The sequence below is a fragment of the Ostrinia nubilalis genome, chromosome 28, assembly GCF_963855985.1.
Source record: "Ostrinia nubilalis chromosome 28, ilOstNubi1.1, whole genome shotgun sequence".
Taxonomy (NCBI): Eukaryota; Metazoa; Arthropoda; class Insecta; order Lepidoptera; family Crambidae; genus Ostrinia; species Ostrinia nubilalis.
The window spans coordinates 2,286,680-2,307,633 of record NC_087115.1 but is presented as its reverse complement, the minus strand read 5'-3'; the positions used below and the strand labels follow the sequence as shown (position 1 = coordinate 2,307,633).

General features: G+C 40.5%; 1 protein-coding gene and 1 long non-coding RNA gene across 2 annotated transcripts in view; one reads left to right on the top strand and one right to left on the bottom strand.

Moving 5' to 3' along the window:
• The first annotated feature begins 158 nt into the window (after positions 1 to 158).
• LOC135085361 (uncharacterized) lies at positions 159 to 3,998 on the top strand. Its single transcript, XR_010260082.1, has 3 exons — positions 159 to 266; positions 3,317 to 3,350; positions 3,703 to 3,998. It is a non-coding gene; the product is annotated as an uncharacterized LOC135085361 (long non-coding RNA).
• A 1,163-nt stretch (positions 3,999 to 5,161) lies between these two features.
• LOC135085338 (uncharacterized) overlaps positions 5,162 to 20,954 on the bottom strand; it is a 36,941-nt gene continuing 21,148 nt past the window's right edge. The window contains exons 7-9 of the mRNA XM_063980115.1: positions 8,604 to 8,695; positions 6,979 to 7,139; positions 5,162 to 6,172 (exon numbers count right to left, since the gene is read on the bottom strand). Coding sequence (XP_063836185.1) covers positions 5,441 to 6,172; positions 6,979 to 7,139; positions 8,604 to 8,695 — 985 coding nt within the window. The 3' untranslated portion in view covers positions 5,162 to 5,440. The remainder of the gene's footprint in view (positions 6,173 to 6,978; positions 7,140 to 8,603; positions 8,696 to 20,954) is intronic.

Below are 20,954 nucleotides of genomic sequence, written 5' to 3'. Positions count from 1 at the left end.
GGGCAAACACTAGCTAGTATAGGTATGTAAAACAGATTCCAACTCACCATTTTTATTTAAAGTCGTTTAAAAAAACAAACGTGTGCTTATTCTGTATGTATTCTTTTAATATTTACTGTTTGACAATGATGTGACTGTACTCAACTATAAAAGGAATAATAAATGGTTATAATTTACCATTATACAAGGTGCAGGTGTGTGTGTAACTGGCTTGAAAAAACATCTGGAAGATGAAAACATCGATTGTCTTCACTCTTTTGGCCTTGGTAATATCCAAGATATTTTATTATCTAAACGCATACCATTTATATGTAGGTAACTAGCTGACACGGCGAACTTCGTACCGCCTATGTTAATCAGAAATAACAGAATTCTAATAGTGAAAGAATTTACTCTCTCTTTACTTTATGATTTACTAGCTGTGCCCGCGACTTCGTCCGCGTGGAATAATGACTTTGGGTAGGCACTTTTAATAATTTAGTCTAATTATTTTACAAATAGCTTTTGCCCGCGACTTCGTCCGCGGAGAAGTCGAAAACGTTCTCATACGATTTTTAAATGTTTTTAACGTTATTATCTAAATGTTTGAATACTTATAAAATATAAAAATCTTAAAGGTTAAATAAACATGAAAATAAATTTTTCTTATATTTTATGAATATGCAGCTCGGCCTTTGATCCGGTGAAAGTTACTCGGTGGTATTATCTTTTTACTACGAAATCGAAAACTACACCTACCGCAGTATTATTGGTAAACTTTTTTTTTATTTTCCTACGGGTGCTAGAATTACCAAGCTTCTAGCATGCCACTGGCCGTGGGAGAAGGAGCTTTTCCTCAAGTCTACTCCCACGAACTCAAGGGCCTCCGCCAAAACTCTCGCGCGAAAATGAGTTTTTGTATTACAGCGCAAGCAGGTGCCCGCGGCATGACCGTCATGCATTACTATGCATTGTTAGGCGAGCGCACGCAGCGGGCACCCACTCCGAGGTTAAGTGGAGGCCCCTAGAGTATGATAGTCTGTAACATGACATGATTGTAAAAAAAATGCACTAATGAGTAGGTAATTAATATCAACTTTGAAGCAAATCACCACTAAAATAACTTTCTACCCCTTTTTAACATAGTTAGGGGGTGCATTTCACTAAAATACGAAACACATCTTCCATTAATTCTGTTATAGAATGCTTATGCGAAAGGATGATGGGCACAAATGTATGGAAAGTGGTACCCGCTCCAATAGCCATAACCAATATATATTTTAAAAGGCCTTTAGATGTAGGAAAATTTCTGCTATGGGGCCAGATCTAATTCACGTTTTGAAAGCAGTAATTCCACTAAGTATTATAATGAAAGTATAACACAATCATCCATGTATACGAGTATGTATTATGACTACGATCTATTAATATAACTAAAAGAAGTATTGAAAAGGAAAGGATTATACCTACGATGAACTACCCAAGCTATTAGACCTTTATTCGCTTTCATCATCATCATCGTGATCATTTTAGCCATAGGACGTCCAGTTGAACATAGGCCTCCCCCAATGATTTCCACAATGGTCGGTTGGTGGAGGCCTGCATCCTGCGCCTTCCCGCTACCTTTGTGAGGTCGTCGGTCCATCTTGTGGGTGGACTTGTTGGGTCTTGTGGGTTTATTCGCTTTAGCAACCCATAATAAAACCCTTAAGAAGAAATAAAACTTTAACCCCTTTATTAATAAAAGTTACACCCTAGTTGAACTCTGGCTTAAATTGTTATTTGGTATGGAAATGTCATTTTAATCCAAGGTTCTTCCTAGGTGTAACTTTTTATTAATAAGGGGGTAGTACTTCTTTAAATAAAAATATTTATTTCACAATCATCCCCATCAATAATATGCTGGAACAGTAAACCCTTCCTGACTCGCATAACCTAAGTACCATACGATGGACACGTATGATACTTCTTCTTTTTCTTCCTCGGTCTCTTCCTCCCTCACTGATGAGGATCGCGACCACAGATAGTGTTCCTCCACAGACTGCGGTCATAAGCTGTGTGGACCGCACGATGCAAACTCCCGCCCACCGTCTTCCTCACCGCGTCCGACCATCTCGTCGGTGCCCTGCCCCGAGCGCGTCCCCCTTCATACTGTATGATACTTAGGTTACACAAAAAGTATCTTTATCTTCGAACGCAACCAGATCTGAGGCTGGTGGCTATAGTAAATGTTGTTCGTCTTGGTAAGACCTTTCAAATGACACTACAAACATTACTATTGGAGCCGGGTACCATTCTGCAAAAAAGTATGTATATCTTCGTACACAACCAGATCTGAGGCTGGTGGTCATAGTAAAAGTTGTTCATCTTGGTAAGACCTTTCAAACGATACTAGACTCATATCTATTGGAGCCGGGTACCATTTTGCCCATTGTCCTTTGAAGTAGATTGAACGAAGGAATCTCGTTATCCCATACAAACTTTGCCACCCCTTTTTACCTCCTTAGGGGTAGAATTTTGGAAAATCCTTTCTTATCAGATACTTACGTCTTACAAAGAACACACCGTCCAAGTTTCAGGTCTCTACGATTAGCGATTTAGGCTGTGCATTGATCCATCAGTGGCGCGCGCAGTACTTGATCATTATTTTGCTGCGATGATATTTTAAAACTGCGATATCTCCTAAGATATTTATTAAAATCGAATGGTGTAAAGGCCAAGTATGTTTAAAATTAAATACTTGTGATGAATAACTTATTTATTTGGATAAGGATTAATATCATGTTTATGAAAAAACCTCCGCAAATAATGCATTAATATAAAACAGATTTCTTTTTGCATAAAAAGGGTTACTATGAGCCAACCTTAAAAGATAGACATATACTATCGCGGACTTTTTTTTAGAACTTTTAAAGGGGAACAATCCTGTCATACATGATTTTTGCGAAACTTTAACCGTTTACGCAGCGTCAGCTCTCAAAAGGAAAAAAATCACTGATTTGAAACATTCTTCATTGGTGTTCCGCTCCTATTGGTCTTAGCGTGATGATATATAGCCTAAAGCCTTCAGGAACTAACGGGCTATCCAACACAAAAAGAATTTTTCAAATCGGTCCAGTAGTTCCTGAGATTAGCGCGTTCAACCAAACAAACAAACAAACTCTTCAGCTTTATAATATTAGTATAGAAGTATAGATATAGATGAAATTGCGGATTGTTTCTTCAATATTCATATTATACTTCATTTAGAAATTTATGAAAACGGCTAGTAAAATTTAAAAATATCGAAGAATTTCTTATTATTTTGTTAATGATTGTTATAAATGCTAATTTTCAGATCGGAGTAGGCGCCATAATGGTGGCAGGTGATGGTAAGTTTATAAATAGATCTGTTAATAATAAAACCATATTAATATTTATGTTTATCATAAATCTAGTAGGTATTGTGAAACGCTCAAAAATACTTATTCAATCCGAGTTCAAGATTTTTTAAACCGTCCCGTTAACCCCTCGTATTAGCACGTGCTTAGGCACAAAATATTTTGTGGACAAAGGCTAATTAAGTAAGTATGCTTGTGTATGTACAAGTGAGTTCACTACACCACAATAGTCCAGCAGCGGCGAGTTCATATACCTACCTACCCGCGTTCCTCTGATGTCAAGTCGACCAGTCCAACTCCTTTTCACCAAAACTAATGTGGGAATTTTTATTTATAATTTCAGATGTACCTTGTCCCGACGGGGATCCGAACGCGGTATACGTTGAATGTCCTTCGAACTGCCAGCCAACATGCCAGAAGAAGATACCTGATGAAATCTGCAATTTCGCGTGTTTGCCTAGACAATGCGTCTGCAAACCGGGTTATATTCTAGAAAAGAAGGATGGCCAGTGCATCCCCGAAAATAACTGTTAAAAACAAATAATAAAAACAATATATTTTTGGTGTCAGATATCATTATATATATTTATTTTATTAAAACAGAGGCAATAAAAAGTTATATTACTATTATAATTTGTATTAACTAGTTTTTCTTTCTAGGCTACCTATGGCATAAATATTGATAGTTAAATTCAAAATCGATATTGGCGATCATTTTAAGTTCAGTAACTATGAATATTGGACTATGGATACTTAGGGCATGCCCGGGAGTCGATTCACCAACCTCTTTATCGTCTCAGAGGCAGTGGGACGAGCCGCTTGTTTCCGTTTTCAGAGTGATCTATTGGCTTCCTCTGAAAATGCTGCTGAGCGTGCTCGCCTACTAGCGGTCTTTCAGGCAGAGTCTGGTTACTGGCTACATGCTCTTTCTTCTGCTAATATTGGGACTCTGCTTGACAGGAACACTGTCTCTTGCGATTTCACTCACGACTTGGCGTCAAGACAAATCGCTGTCGTTGCGGTACTCGCGTCGGTGAGTTAGGACACCATGGCCTTTCATGCCAAATGAGCGCTGGTCGAGTCTACCGACACGCCTGCATTAATGACGTCATCCGCAGAGCTCTTGTCGCCGACAATCTGCCAGCAGTTTTAGAGCATAACAGCATATTCCGTGACGACGGCAAGAGACCTGACGTTCAAATCAAATCAAATCATTTAAGCGTTAAGTATGACGCTCATTTCCTGGAAGCAGGGACATTCTCTTGTTAAAAAGAAACCAATGAAACGTTCGTTAAAAAAAATGACAAGTTTTTTTGTTGCAAAAATTCCGTAACAGTGATAAAATAAATATAAATAAGTTCTCAGGCCTACAAATTGTAGAAGAAGTGTTTTAACACACAATTTTTTGTGATATTTTACGAATTCGTAATAATTTATTATTATTACTGACGGGATTGCTTTGCTACCATCTACCTTAATTTTGAGTTTACGTAATTTCGGCACTGTTGCAAGCGCCATGGTCACGGAGTAATAGTAATAATTATTATTTTAGTGACCATGAAAGTTTAAAACAATAATATCGTAATAATATTTTCGTACACTGCCACATGTGTTAACAAAATTCAAACTTCTCGTGTAAATGAAATTCAATACATTTTAATCATAAACGAAAATAATACACCTATTTGAGAATGTCGACAAAGTTATTGTAGATTTTTTTATAATTATACACGTGTAGAAAGTATGCAATGATTTTGTGAATAAAAGTGAAATAAAATTAAATGATTAAAGTAATACGTCCTTTATTAATAACAATATTCAATATATATACAATAAAATAATAATCTCATTTATTTGACATTATTATAACGTCATTTTAACAAAAAATGCTATGAAACCGGCTTAGTGGTCGATTTGCATAAAATTCGTTCGCATGAATGTGCGAAACGTCCCCTCTTAATAATAATTATTGTAGTAGTTTTAGCCGGATGTATTAAAATCTCGTGTTTTTACTTTCTTCTTGTTTTTTTTTGTGCTACTGATTGTCATGGGTTTTTATATACCGATTTATTTATTATGTTTTAATAATCATAACCAGACCACCAACCCCCGTTCTGACTAGGCCTGTGAGTAGTGTAGGAATTAATGCCATAATTATTATTATTATTTATGTTTCCTTGATTATATCCACTAACTTCTGGATACACTATTTTGTGATCATTATTTACATTATAATCATTATTGACTAATCTATCATTATTAAACTGCTGCCTATTATTATTTCCATAATTACTACTGTCCGTTACAATACTATAACCGCCATTATTTTGACTGTTTTGATTATTATTTGTATAATCATTATTATTTGCATTCCAGTCTGGATTATTAAACTTATTTGTTGTCTGGCTGTTACCCCAATTTTGATTGCTAATAAGACCATCGTTTCCGTTGTGATTACTATTTTGCTGGTTTGTATTCCACGCTTGATTATTATTTGTATTTTCACGATTATCATTATTATTACCAACAGGGGGTCGAGGAGTTCTGTTATTATTTGTGTTTTCACGATTATTGTTATTATTCCAGTTGTTATTAACAGGGGGTCGAGGGTTATTATTATTCTCGTTTCTGTCACTATTATGGTTGGTTGTGTCAGGGGCTTTGCCGAAGACCTGGGCAGCTATGAAGGCTCGATGGAGGGTAGCATACAGAGCTGGTGTATTTGGAGCTCCACAGGATCTTCCGAGTGACGTGACAGCAACCACTCTCCACACGCAGCCATCTTGGATTTGAGCTGGGCCACCGGAATCACCCTGCAACAACAATGATTTGGTTATTATGATATATGATAGTAGTAAGCTTTGATGTAGTTGGGTTTGACCGACTTCATAAAGTTTGATAGGGTCCTCCCTCGTAATCGCTTCGCTCTGAATATTTTCTTTGGTAGTTGACTTCAACCAATAATGAATCGTGACCTGTAGGCCTAAGATGCTCGCCGCGATAAGCGGTTATCACGCCATGTATCCCGTGGATCCCGTTTTACCCCCTTAAGGGTGGAGTTTCGTAAATACCGTTCTTAGTGAGCACCTACGTTCTAAAAGGAACCCCCATGCAAAATTTGAGAGGTCTAGCACTTGTAGTTTCTGAGATTTCGTGATGAGTGAGTGAGTCAATCAGTGACCTTTCGCTTTAATAGATATAGATATACTAGCGGCCGCCCGCGACTTCGTACGCGTGGATCCCGTTTTACCCCCTTCATCTATCTTACGCGGTTTAGATTTTTTCATACAAATGTTTTTTTTTCGCTAAACCCGTTCCCGTGGGAATTTTGCAATATCTTGGTGTAACTAAGCTTTAAGTTTACTAAGGTACCTGCATGCCTTTCAAGCGTCTAACTTAATCGGTTTAGATTTTTCATACAAAAGGATTTTCCCGGTAATTCCCGTTCCCGTGGGAATTTCGGGAATTCCTTTCTTAGTGCATCTCTACGGTACCTAAGCTACGTCCCTTCCAAATTCCAAGTGCCTACGTTTAGCCGTTTAGGCTGTGCGTTGATACGTCACTAAGTCAGTCAGTTTCTCCTTTTATATATTTAGATTATTTAGAAGATTCTACTAACCTGACAAGTGTCCTTCCCGCCTTGTTTTTCCCCAGCACAGACCTGGCTGTCGGAAGACGGTCCGTTGGGTAGTTTCCGAGAGGTGCCGAGGACTCGGCCGCATTCGGATATATCCCAGATGGGGACGGATACACTTCGTAATTCTTCAGATTGGGTGCCTCCTGGAAATAAAGCATATTAGGTATAATAGTCATAGACTAAATCAAAGAGGGAAGATACGGCATCTACGCACTTCATCATCATTTCAGCCACAGGGCGTCTACTGCTGAACATACGCTATGGGACTATAGTCATAGTCATATATGTTTATTGCATCCGTTCCCACCACAGCAACCACGTAACCATCTATTCCCACCTCTCGTTCCCACCACAGCAACTCCTGTGTAGCCAGGATCTACAGCTTGACCGCCATAAAACCCAACCAATGAAGGTCAAGTTTGTCCCGGGGGAAAGTTAAACTGTCATTTAGTTCGAAATTAATCAGAAGAACATAGGAGTTCGAAATTATGGTTCGACTTCCCTCCATTGTAAAGCGGATGACAGGTGACAAACAAAGGTTTAAAACCTTTAAGAAAGGATTATCCACCACGGACAATAAATATCAATTAAGGTGGCCTATCTTATGAGCAATTAGCAACTGAACATAGGCTAGGCTGATTTCCACATAGCTTAGTAGAGGCCTCTATCCAGCAACCTTTATGAGGTCGTCGGTTCACCTTGTGGGTGGACGTCCCAAGCTGCGTTTTCCGATACGTGACCTCCACTCCATAACCTTGTTGCCACATCGGTCAGTTCTCCGTAGGTAATAAATGTGTCCTTTTTTTGTCGCTCAAGAAATGCTTTGCGCACCGTCACCACTGCCGGGGGACAGGGTGGTTTGTGGGACTCCTGGCGCCCTGAAAAGGGTGTTGCTCCATCCTGAAAAGGACGCTGCTCCGTCCTGAAAAGGGCGCTGCTGCGTCCTATAAAGGGCGCTGCTCCGTCCTGAAAAGGGCGTTGCTCCGTCCTGAAAAGGGCGTTGCTCCGTCCTGAAAAGGGCGCTGCTCCGTCCTGAAAAGGGCGTTGCTCCGTCCTGAAAAGGGCGCTGCTCCGTCCTGAAAAGGACGTTGCTCCGTCCTGAAAAGGGCGCTGCTCCGTCCTGAAAAGGGCGTTGCTCCGTCCTGAAAAGGGCGTTGCTCCGTCCTGAAAAGGGCGTTGCTCCGTCCTGAAAAGGGCGCTGCTCCGTCCTGAAAAGGACGGGGTATACCCACTAAAACCTTCGCGGCGATCGTCATCGCCCGAGTGGCGGTGTGATACTTTAGCTTGCTAACTCGTCGGGCTATGTCAGTGACTTCAGGTCTCGTTCTGATTCTATCTCGTAAAGAACAACTTTCAAAAACCATGTGGTTCTGCCAGAGTAGAATAGTATCTCAAAGCCAGATGCCAGCATTGGCATTGGTGACAGGTAAACCTGAAACTACAGCGTTTCGGTAGCCCTGCTGATCATGACATCATCATTTCAGCCATAAGACGTCCACTGCTGAACATAGGCCACCCCCAATGATTTTCACATCGAAAGGTTAGTAGCATCCAGCGCCTTCCTGCTACCTTTATGAGGTCGTCGGTCTGCTAATGATGATGCTTACCGAATTCCGTTCTGCCCCAGCCTGATGCGATGATGGGTTCTCCCACTCCTGGCGGTACGCCAAGACACGCTGGCTTCACCACTTGGGAGAATCTGAAATGTTTACACACGAAGTATCAATATATTGGCTATTCTTAAAATTATTTTCTTTTATGCAGAACAAGGCAGGTATTTGACCGCAGTCGCACCTGATATTGAGATGCAGTTTAGGGTGGTATACAGTAGAGACTGGCTGAAATCCCGAATCACCACTATATGAAAACTCCACACGCTAGGATAGTGAGTCAAGGACAATAATTGGGATCCTCATATAATTCCTAAATTCATTATTTGCAAATTATATCTCAAGTATTCATTATTGGAAAGCATAAATTATACATACAGGATGTGGTTTTGTAAAACAACGCCCATCTCAGAGGTACACATGAAAGTGGGTGGTGCAATTCAACCTAAGTGTTTTACTTGGCGTGCCGTCGTCTGTACCTATACGTATAATGTTATTTAGAGGCTATGTTATTACAGTATTGTAACGCAACACCGTATGCCAGCCTATGCCTGCCTCGCCAAGCCAGCGCCAAGCCAGCGCTAAGCCAGCGCTAAGCCAGCGCTAAGCCAGCGCCAAGCCAGCGCCAAGCCAGCGCCAAGCCAGCGCCAAGCCAATGCCAAGCCAATGCCAAGCCAACGCCAAGCCAACGCCGCCACATCCGTAATGCAGAGTACGCCATTTGACTACATCCGCTATAAGACTGTGACGTCACTACCGGTTGGTTATCGATGGCCACACCATTTGGGTGGGGGTTTTGTATTATATAGCTGAGGAGCTCATTTTCCGGGGCATTCGATACCGAATACTAAGTTAAGCTGAAACTCTGTCCGATTACTGTGCGAAATATAAAAAGTTGACTTGTAAGCAAGTGTTTCCATTCCCTTCTGTTTCACTCAGAAGTGGGATATGAAACGTAATCGTCCTGGAGATGGAGGCTACGAGGTCCGGCCACCTGGATGGAATTCTTCAGACCGAGAACCACACCAAAACGAAAACGAAGATGACCGTGATTTATCACTACCCCCGGCAAGAAAATTATTGAAGCATATTTTGGAAAATGAAGTGGACAGGGCGATACGTGACCTAGAACAAGAAACTGTGCTCATCGTGCTGCATCGCTCATACCAGAATTTGACCCAGACGGAGAAGAAAAAAGTATCTACGTGATTGAAGAAAATCGATCAGCTTGGAAATATACACGATTCGAACGATAACATCAAGGTGGTGAACACTGGTGGAAAGGACGTCGTGTGGATAGCTGGTCAAGTCCTGACGCGCGCCTTGAGCTGCGAGGAGCCAACAGTAAGCCAGGTCAGTAGCCAAGCCATGTCATCTTATGATTTCTGTTTATTTAAAGTGCCAAGCCAGTCTCAACTCAAAAGTGCCTCGCATATGTTAGATTCACATTATGTCTCATCGGTAGACTAAAAGTCCGACCCTATGATAGGTGGTGTTTCGCTGACCGATATAAGGATAGGAAAATTAAATGAAAACGAGCGTAGTAGTTTGATTGCTTTAATAATGCAGTATGAAGATAGTTTTGCAAGTAGTACAAACGGCATAGGATGTACAGATTTAGTTCAAATTAAAATTAAACTCTCCACTGATCAGCCCATATATCGACAACCTTATAGATTATCATTGTGAGCAAGAGATACTAAAGTCTTAAAGTTTCGGAATTATTAGATGCCGGTATTATTATAAAAGAATCTGATTCTAATTAAGCATCGCCCGTAATATTAGTAAAGAAAAAGAACGGCGACAGCAGGCTTTGCGTAGATTATCGTGCCCTGAACACTGTAACGATAAAATATAGGAAGATCACATTTCAAAATTAGCCGGTAAGGTAAATTTTACTTGTCTCGATATGGCACAAGGGTATCCATCAGGTTTTACTGTCTCCTGAAGACTCTCACAAAAGTGCTTTCATTATTATGTCAGCAAGGACAATTCGAATATGTAAGCAAGGACAATTCGAATATGCCCGCGTTCCCTTCAGTCTAGCCAATTCACCGGCTGTTTTTATGCCTTTTATTAATAAACTCGTGAACGCTAACCAAAACGGAACAGCATCTAATACTGACGGTCCTCAAAACGAAATCCTGGCGTTTTTAGATGATCTCTTATTGCCCTCGGTAGATGTCGATTCAGGAATTCAAATATTACAAATAGGTAGTGTTGCAAAAGTTCTAAATAAAAAAAAAACTTTTAACTTTTAACGAAATAAAGTACCTACACCTATTTAGGTCATGAAATTTCACAACACGGATTACAGCCTGCAGAATCAAAGTTGACTGCAGTTTCACAATTTCCAGCACCCAAAAGTGTTCATGAGGTCCGTCAATATATCGGTTTTTGTAGTTATTTTCGAAAATTTATTTACAAGTTCGCACAACTAGCCCGTCCGTTAACTGATCTAAACAAAATAAAAAAAAAACTTGTTTGGAATACCTACTTTTGGAATAGTAAGTAAACAAATCGCCAGTTTTGAGGAACTGAAAAAGTGTATTTGCACTAAGCCGGTTTTAGCATTATAAGATTCAGCCTTGCCGACAGAAATACGTACAGATGCATGCAAAGCAGGAATAGCGGGTACTTATATTATTACAACGAAAATCTGATGAAACTTTACGACCTGTCATGTACTTTAGCGGCGTTACTTACTTGTAAGGAAAAGAGCATGTATCATACTTAGCTACGAACTCGAAACATTGGCGGTAGTCATGTCGTTACGAAAATTTCGTGTGCATGTAGTAGGTAAACATGTCAAAATTGTAACTGACTGTACTGTAGTGCGAGCTACTTTAATGAAGCGTGATATTATCCTACGAATCGCAAGGTTGTGATTATTTTTTTACTCAAGATTATGATATAAGTAAGTGTTGAATACAAACCAGGCGAGAGGATGCGTCACGTCGATGCCCTGAGTCGTCATACAGATACAAGTTTCAGATTGGTTTGATCATAAAATAGTTAGCTTAATAAAGCACATTTTAGTAAATAATTAAAAATACAATGAAGTGATTAATTCCGATTCCATTATATGTCTAGATTATATACTTAAACTGAATATAATACTACACAAATGATTCATAAAATACACATTAAAATGTCAACATTTATTCCTTTGGAGTTCTTATGGAGTAGAAGCACTTAGCTAATAGCCATTTGTTTAAAGTGTGTCTAAATTTATTTAATGTTTCAAGTCTCAGTAAACCTCAGTAAATTTCAGTCTCAAGGCGATAAATTAAAAATTATACTTGATCAGTTAAAAAGTAGTACGGCAGGCCTCGATATAACAAAAGATTTTGTGTTGATAAATGATATGTTTTACCGAAAAAACACTATACGGGAATCGTCTTGTAGTAATTTCCATTAATTGGTAAGATTCAATAAGATGCTCCAGAACAGCTAGGTGGTAAATACCTAGTTCAAATGCATCATGACGAAAAAGGGCACGGTAGGATTTAAACGTTGTATACCTAGAATTGATCAAAACTGATTTTTGGTTTCCTAAAATGTCACGATTTATTCGTAAATATGTAACAGTTTTTTTACATTGTGCTTATAAGAAAGGCGAACATGGCAATAAGGAAGGTATGTTGCACCCTGTTCCCAAACCAAGCGAGCCTTTTCGAATGGTCCACGTAGACTATCTTGGTCCATTCTGTAGAATAAAATAAAAAGGGCAAGCGTTATAAATGTTAGTGATAACCGACGCATTTTGTAAATTTGTTATTGCGGAACCAACTCGAACAGTAAACTCAATAGAAACTATCAGAGTACTAAAAAGGATTTTAGTTTGTTTGGATATTTTTACTAGTACTAGATATTTTAGGAAAGGACATTGGGAACTTTAATATGAGAAAATGCCCCACGGCGGACAAAGATGAAATGTATTTTATTTCAAAGCTTTATACTTGTAAGTATATTCACTTAATGCGCTATGTTGTGATATATGGGAATTCTGAGATATGACGAGTCTAAGTTGAAAATATATTTGTCTAAAATGATTTGATATTTTTATATGTTATGTTGATTGGTATTGCAGAGTAACCAATAAAAGTAAATAAAATAATATAAATAAATAAAAAATATAAATAAAATAATATAAATAAATAAAATATTATAAATACTTAAATAAATATTAGACAACATCTCATATATTACTCCAACCCAAAATAAGTAGCTAAGGCATTTGTGTTATGGAAATCGGGAACGACGAACCACAACACACCCAAACCAGAGACAATGTGAAAAGATCGTTTTCTATATTGTCCCGGCCGGGAATCGAACCCGGGACCTCAGGATTGGCCCGGCACACCTTGAAAACCGGTGTGTGCGCCTCTCCGCCACCGAGGTCGTCAAAAATGTTACCTAAATGTAAAATAAAATAAAATATTAAAACTTCATTTTCTCAATATTCCCATATAAGAGAGAAAAAAAAATGCACGGAAATTCATTGGATATTAGCATGTATCATCTGTGATAGGTTTCGTTTGTGTCCGCTACTTTTCGAAAAGTGGGGCAAAAAGTTCCCAATGTCATTTGGAACAGATAGACAGTTTAAACATACGTTGACAGCTATTTCATGCCCGCGTGCTAATGGCTACAAACAGAACTATTCGCAATGCTTTGCGTGCTACGGACCCGGGCGAGGCTGCGGATAACACTGGTCCAATTCGTTGCCTGATGTAGTCTGGGGTAAATGTGATGTATTCATGCTATAGCTATACCTACGCATCTTTATTGTATCGAGTGTCGACGCGCTGCGTTTCTTTTCTAAATAAACCAGTCAGTCGCGGACCACCGTGTTATCAATTAGCTCCCGTAGTTAGTACCTATATCGATATACATACACTACACTGGCAACGAGGATCAAAATGGCGGACCAAAATTCCAGTGCAATTGGGAACATTAAAGAGTTTAATTTAAATACGGACACGTGGAGTAGTTACATAAAACGTATCAAAGCTTTCTTTACCGTGAACAATATAAAAGTGAACGTGCAAACCTCATATCTAATCACGTTGGTGGGAAATGAAACATACGACCTCATGACGGTTTTGTGTAGCCCTGATGAGCCGGAGAATAAAACTTTCGACGAATTAGTGGATATCGTAGAAAAACACATTAACCCTAAAGCGAGTGATATGGCGGAACGCATGAAATTACGCGCGTGTTTGCAAAATCAAAGTGAAACAGTGAACGAATATTTATTGCGTTTAAAAAAACTGGCGATGACGTGCAAATTCAAAGGTCAAGAGTCATTGGAGGAAAATCTTAGAGACCAATTCACCTATGGTTTATGGAACGAAAAATATAGACAAAGATTACTGACTGAAAGGGAGCTCAGTTTTACAAGAGCTGTGACCTTAGCTACGTCATTAGAAGCGGCTGAACTCGAAGCGAAACTCGGTGGTGGCAAGAACCAGGCCGGCGAAACTAGCAACAGCGCCGGCGTGTACGCGGTGCGGTCCGGCGGCGGCGGCGGCGCCGGAGCGGCGCGAGGGGCGCGAGCGAGTGCTGGGCGCGGCAGCGGAGCCAGCTCGCAGCGCAGCACCCAGGCGGGCGGAGACCGGTGTTATCGGTGCGGATCGCGGCAGCATTCGGCGGATAAGTGCGGTTTCAAAAGTGCAATGTGTTACAAGTGTGATAAAATAGGTCATATAAGTCACATGTGCCGTAATAAAAAGAGCCAAAGAGTGTTTCAAGTGGCAAATAGTGATTCGGAGGGGGATGGCGAATCTCCTACGCTTTATAGATTAAGTGATGGACAGGAATCAGATAGCCCTTGGTATTGTAAGTTGAATGTAGAAGGTGTTATGTTGAACATGCAGATCGACAGCGGTTCCTCGGTAAGCGCTATTTCAAAAGATACTTATAATAGATTGTTTAAAGGCAGACCATTGATCGAATCCAACAAAGTGTTGACTGTATACAGTGGCGAAAAAATCAAACCACTTGGCATAATGCCAGTCAACGTCATTAATAGTGACCAATCTTTTACTTCGAAATTATATGTTTTAGATAATGGTAATTGTCCACCCATTATCGGTAGAAAATGGATGCGACACTTAAAAATTTCACTGCCCATGATAGCACAAGTGTCTGGTAATGACAATGAGAGCGTAATAAATGAAATAGTACGTAAATACAGTAATGTGTTCGCCCCGGGAATGGGAACATTCAATCGCGGCACCATTAGCTTGCAAGTGTGCGCGGGCGCGCGGCCCGTGTGGCGCCGGGCGCGCGTCGTGCCGCACGCGCTGCGGCCCGCGGTGGACGCCGAGCTGGCGCGCCTGGAGGCCGAGGGCGTCATCAGCCCCGTCGAGGACGTAGGCGGTTGGGGTACACCTATTGTACCCGTTAGGAAACAGAACGGCACTATTAGAATTTGTGGAGATTTTAAAGTAACCGTTAATCCAGTTCTGTCCGATGACAAATATCCACTTCCTCGGATTGAGGATTTGTTTTCCTCTTTGAGGGGAGGTAAGACGTTTAGTAAAATTGACCTGAAAAGCGCATACCAGCAACTTTTATTGGATGATGAGTCAAAAAAATTATGTACCATCGTGACACACAAGGGGAATTTTGTTTATAATAGATTACCGTTCGGAATCAAAACGGCCGCAAATAAATTCCAAAGAGTAATGGATTCTTTGTTTAAATTAAACCATGTAGCAGTTTTCGTGGACGACCTAATTGTAACTGGTGAAACTAGGGATTTACACATAAAAAATTTAGAAACAGTATTCAAAATTTTGAACGACACGGGTCTAAAAATAAGTAAAGAAAAATGTTGTTTTTTTCAAAAGAAAGTTTCTTATTTGGGGCATGTTATCGATTCAGAAGGTTTGCACACAGAAACAAATAAAATTGATGCCGTTCTTGCTGCGGAGCGACCTCAAGACGTCAGCGAGCTCAGAGCTTTTCTAGGTCTCATCAACTATTATTCAAAATTCGTAAGAAATTTCAGCACTGTGGTCGCACCCTTATACTCCTTATTAAAAAAACATAAAACATGGGAGTGGTCCACCGAATGTGAAATGGCTTTTGTCAAAATCAAGGAGCTCTTGAAGAACTCCGAGATCTTAATGCATTTTGACCCCGACCTCCCCTTGGTGTTGTCGTGCGACGCGTCGCCGCGCGGCGTGGGCGCGTGGCTGGGCCACGAGCTGCCCGACGGCCGCGTGCGCGCCGTGGCCCACGCCAGCCGCACGCTGTCTTCGGCAGAACAGAACTATAGTCAAATATGTAGGGAAGGTTTGGCAATCATTTTTGGAGTGCAACGATTTCACGAGTATGTGTATGGTAGGCATTTTATTCTTGTTAGCGATTGCAAACCTTTGTGTTCAATTTTCGGACCCAAAACTAGTATTCCTTTAATGGTGGCTGGCAGGCTGCAACGATGGTCAATAATTTTGAGTGAATATGATTACACTATTAAATGTATTAAATCAAAAGATAATTGTTTAGCAGACTGTTTATCACGAGCGGGCAAAATTACTGTCGATAAGGGCATAGAAAATATTAAGGGTAGCAGCGGGGACGATTTAGAGGGTACCATGAACATAAACTTCATTAATTTGTCTAAACCTATTGATTTTAAAGAAATTGCGAATCATACAAAGAAAGATACGATTTTAAACAAGATTTATGGTTACGTTTTGCACGGGTGGCCAACGGTTTCAAATATACCTACCGAATGCAGGGATTTTTTCAATAGAAAAAACTTTATTACATCCGAACACGGTTGTTTATTATTCGGTTACCGCGTGATCATACCTAAAAGCTTGCAAATTTCATTGTTAAATGAATTGCACAGCAGTCATTTAGGCATTGTGAAAATGAAATCTTTAGCGCGCACATACGTTTACTGGCCCAACATTGATAAAGATATCGAACATATGTGCGCAGCATGCGAGGTGTGTGCAAAAGAGAGAGATAATCCAGTCAAAAGTACATTAATGCCATGGTCGTGGCCCAATGAGCCATGGTATAGATTGCATTTGGACCATTTGGGCCCATTTATGAATAGTCAATACTTGATAGTTATCGATTCACATTCCAAATGGATTGAGGTTTGTAAAGTCAACTCCACTAACACAGACACTACAATAAAACAATATTTGCTCGTTTCGGATTACCGCATGAAATTGTCACAGATAATGGGTCAGCTTTTACTAGTGAAAAATTTCAATCTTTTATTAGCAAAAATGGTATCAGCCACATATTAACCTCACCCAGGCATCCACGAAGCAATGGTGCCGCAGAGAATGCTGTAGGATTGATAAAAAAATGCTTTAAAAAAGCCTTACGTGAAGGAATCGCCGTTGACATTGCTCTGAGTAGATTTTTGTTAAATTACCGCAACTCGATTCATAGCACAACTCAAAAATCGCCCAGTGAATTGTTATTGGGACGTAGGTTAAGATGTTGTTTAGATTTGCTGAAACCATGTACTAAAAATATTGTCATCAATAATCAATCTAATCAAATTAATTCTTTTAAAGGAAAGTTAAGGGATATGTCAATCGGGGATGTAATAATGTTTAAAAAATGGTTTAGAAATAAGGAAATTTGGGAAAAGGGCACAATCGTAAATAAAATTGGCAATGTTATGTATGAAATCAGCTGTAATAATGAGACTTACAGACGACACATTGACCAAATATTTAAATTGCCAAAAATCAATCTAGATAACCACAGCCCTATTTTTGATGAAGGCTATCCAAATGTTAATAATGAGCTTAGTGTCACTCCTACACGTAAAAGTCGAACACCACTGCCATCACCCACTGGGAAGCCTACATCACCACACTCGCCGCCCTATGAGGAGGCTGAGAACGACATGAATTCGACTCAGGGGTCACCGCCCTCTAGCCCGTCTAACTTAATAGATAATGATCGAGATTGCGAGTATGATAACGTAAACACCCGTCGGGGAAATAGGATCAATGTGTCATACGATTTAGAGTAATAAGTTTATATAAGTTTATCATCATAAAATATTTGCTTATAAGATATTGTACTTAGTTTTTAAGTTTATTGCACGTTACCTAGGACTTGCTGATTGAAGTTTAAAATATTTTTCTTTTGTATGTACTGCGTTATGTTGTACATACTAGATACTATATACTTAAGCGTTGGTATCAATGTCATGTTATAATTAGGAACTCAATATATCTATACTTTAAAATAAGTCTTGCTGCACTATCTGTACTTCATTTACTTATCATTAAAAATGTTCACCTTTACGGAGGGGGAATGATGTGATGTATTCATGCTATAGCTATACCTACGCATCTTTATTGTATCGAGTGTCGACGCGCTGCGTTTCTTTTCTAAATAAACCAGTCAGTCGCGGACCACCGTGTTATCAATTAGCTCCCGTAGTTAGTACCTATATCGATATACATACACTACAGTAAACAATACCATTAATGAAACTACTGGGTTTAAACCATATGAGTTGATGTTTTCTCGTAGTGGTAGGTCAGTATGCGATGTTTCTATACCGGGGCGTGTTGTTGAAACCACACAAGAGCAAACCTGCGAAAGCAAGTGATCGTATAACAAAAGCTAGTGCCAGGATGAAACGTAATTTTGATAAACGTCGAAAAAATACGCTCATGTTTGTAAGGAAGGTGACCTGGTGCTTTGGAGACAGGCTCCTACTAGTAGTACTGCTAAGGCCAACACTAAGCTACATAGCTCTATTCTAGTCCCTATATTATAACCAAAGTTGTTGGCAAAGATAGGTACAAACTCAGAAGCATCAAGGGTTTAAGATACAAAAGTCTTAGAAATAACACCCGCTACGTCAGCGTGACGTCATATCGTTCGATCCTGTTGTCTCTGTCTTAGAGAGGGAAGGCACGAGAAACCGGCCGTCCCGCGCACCGCGACACTTTGCTCGAGCGCTTGGCTGTGACGGACGTTCTCTCGGTTCAGGGACTGTGATATTTGTGACCTAGATCATTATTTCTGCCATAGGCATATTTCTTTATTACGTTAATTTGATTTGTGGAATTATTGGTTTCGGTTATGTAATAAATCGATATTTGCTGGTGCCGTACATTACTTTTAAAAAGCACTCTCACCTCTGATCCTTAAGATCAGAAGTGGGATTGACCACGCGTTCTAACCGTTTTTGCCATCTATTTTTGCCTTAGTTTGTGATTATCAGTGCAGTGTTAAAAGTTAAGATGACCAGGCGTTCGTCTAGATTAAAAAAAGAACGTGATTATTCTCGTAAACAGTGTCGTGATAAAAGTTAGTTAAACGTCGGGTTTGTTAGAATATCGAATGCCGCCGTTAAATGAACGTGTGCATCGATTGAGTATTGAGTATCGAGGTAGGTCACCTAGGCGATGTGTACGCACTCCGCGTCGTAGTCCTATTGGGAATCGTGAATATTCACGTAGCCCTCATAGTGATTTTTGTAGGCGCTGTGACAGTTCGTACGGCCGCCGCCATAGCTCGCGCGACGATGTGTTTGGGAAATTTTTGTCGCGAAATGACTCGTTTGAGGGTGTGGTGGATTGCAACCGTCAGTGACACCGTCCAATATTTTTCTGGAGCTTGTTTGTGATGGAATTGTTACGTGTCTCATTTGCAGCAGTATGGGCCATAAAAAGGGTGGCGCTGCCCATAGGAAACTAAATACGGAGAGTGCGGTCCTACAGCGCGACGCGACTGCGAAACCGTCACCGTCGACACCGGATGATGGGAAGAGTAATAAATAGGCTTGTGTAGTACATGTACTATGTACTAATAGGAAGCAATTTCTTTAGTTCACTTTAGTACAGCCGATCACGAATAAATAGGTGTGAACGAGACGTTAAATTGGTGACAAGCGCGCGCGTGCGAGATGGATCCGGCTCTGTGAGTGTGTTGCGAGTATTTTGCGACATTGTACTTAAAGGTGATAGTAATAAAGACGTTTTTCGTCCGATCTGATTAAAAAAATCGGTGTACGAAAATGAACTAACTACATTTGACCAATTGTACTAGTTCGGAGCGATCCGTCACAGATCCGTTCAGTGTCCGAGTAAGAACAAGCCTAATAATATTGCACGTTTTGTATTGGTCTTGTCGATTCTCGCTTTCAAAAGCAGCGTTGGGGGATTCGAGTGGAAGGCGGTCTTCAAGTGTGTTTTTGCTTAGAGTCGAATCCCAGCTCAGTGGTATAATACCCGCAATATTAGTGTAAAAAGTACCCGTTAATATTTTGATTGACAACGGGTCGGACATTTCGTTAATGTCCTAATGAGTTTTGAAGCGTTTTAATTTTATCAACCGACTTCAAAAAAGGAGGAGGTTCTCAATTCGACCCGTATGTTTTTTTTATAATTCTTTCTTTCTTATTTTAATAGAATCCCGACTTATCGTGTGATGCGAGGAATCGGAAGTCAGGAGGTCGAATCAACTTCGTACCTACGTGACGACTTTTCAAAATCTTGTAAGCAACGCGATGGTTCTTGTAGTTTTCGTGATGGATCACAAGACGATGTCTTAGTAAAAATTTTGGTTTGACCAAACAAAATAATTATGTAGTGGGTAACCTTCCCACGTTTTCGTCAGTAGTACTACTGTCGACTACAATATCGCGCCCTGACCCTGAGTGTCGTGCACTGCCTTTGCTGGATTCCGAGAGGCGCATTCCTGTGGATCCGGTGGCCCCAGGGCATGGAGCAGGAGCAGCAGCGCGATCCGCGCAACTACCAGGGAGGACGTAGTGAACAGAAATATTGGCGCTTTGTCTGGTTTGCTACAAACAAGGTCCTGAACTTTTGTATTTCTTTTTTTATCTACCCTTGTATACTCACGGACATTGCCCGCGGGCGGCGTGACCGGAGGAAGCGGCGAGCGTTCGGCGAACGAACGAGCAATGTTCGGTTCGCGAGCGAACATCGAAGAAGACGATCCTGATGAATATGTGCATAATTTTTGATATTTGATGTGCAGAGGAAGGCCGAGCGTGTATTTTGAAGTGAACCTGCTGCCCATACAAGTTTAAACGGGCGCTGGTGCATCACCGCTATGACTTGGAGTTGCTGGCTGGGTCCTGCATCGAAAAACCCAGGAGGCCGCCGAGCACACTGGCCTGCGGCGCGCCGAGTGGACTCCAGGGGCTTGCGGAACATTCTTGGAGGATGGCGAATCTTCATTTGACATGCAAATACGGCCTCTGTCAGTTTCTGGCTTTGTCCAAGCAGACGCTGACTGGTTTTAATACCTGCAGCGTAGTGTTGATTTTGACATGCAAATACGGCCTCTGTCAGTTTCTGGCTTTGTCCA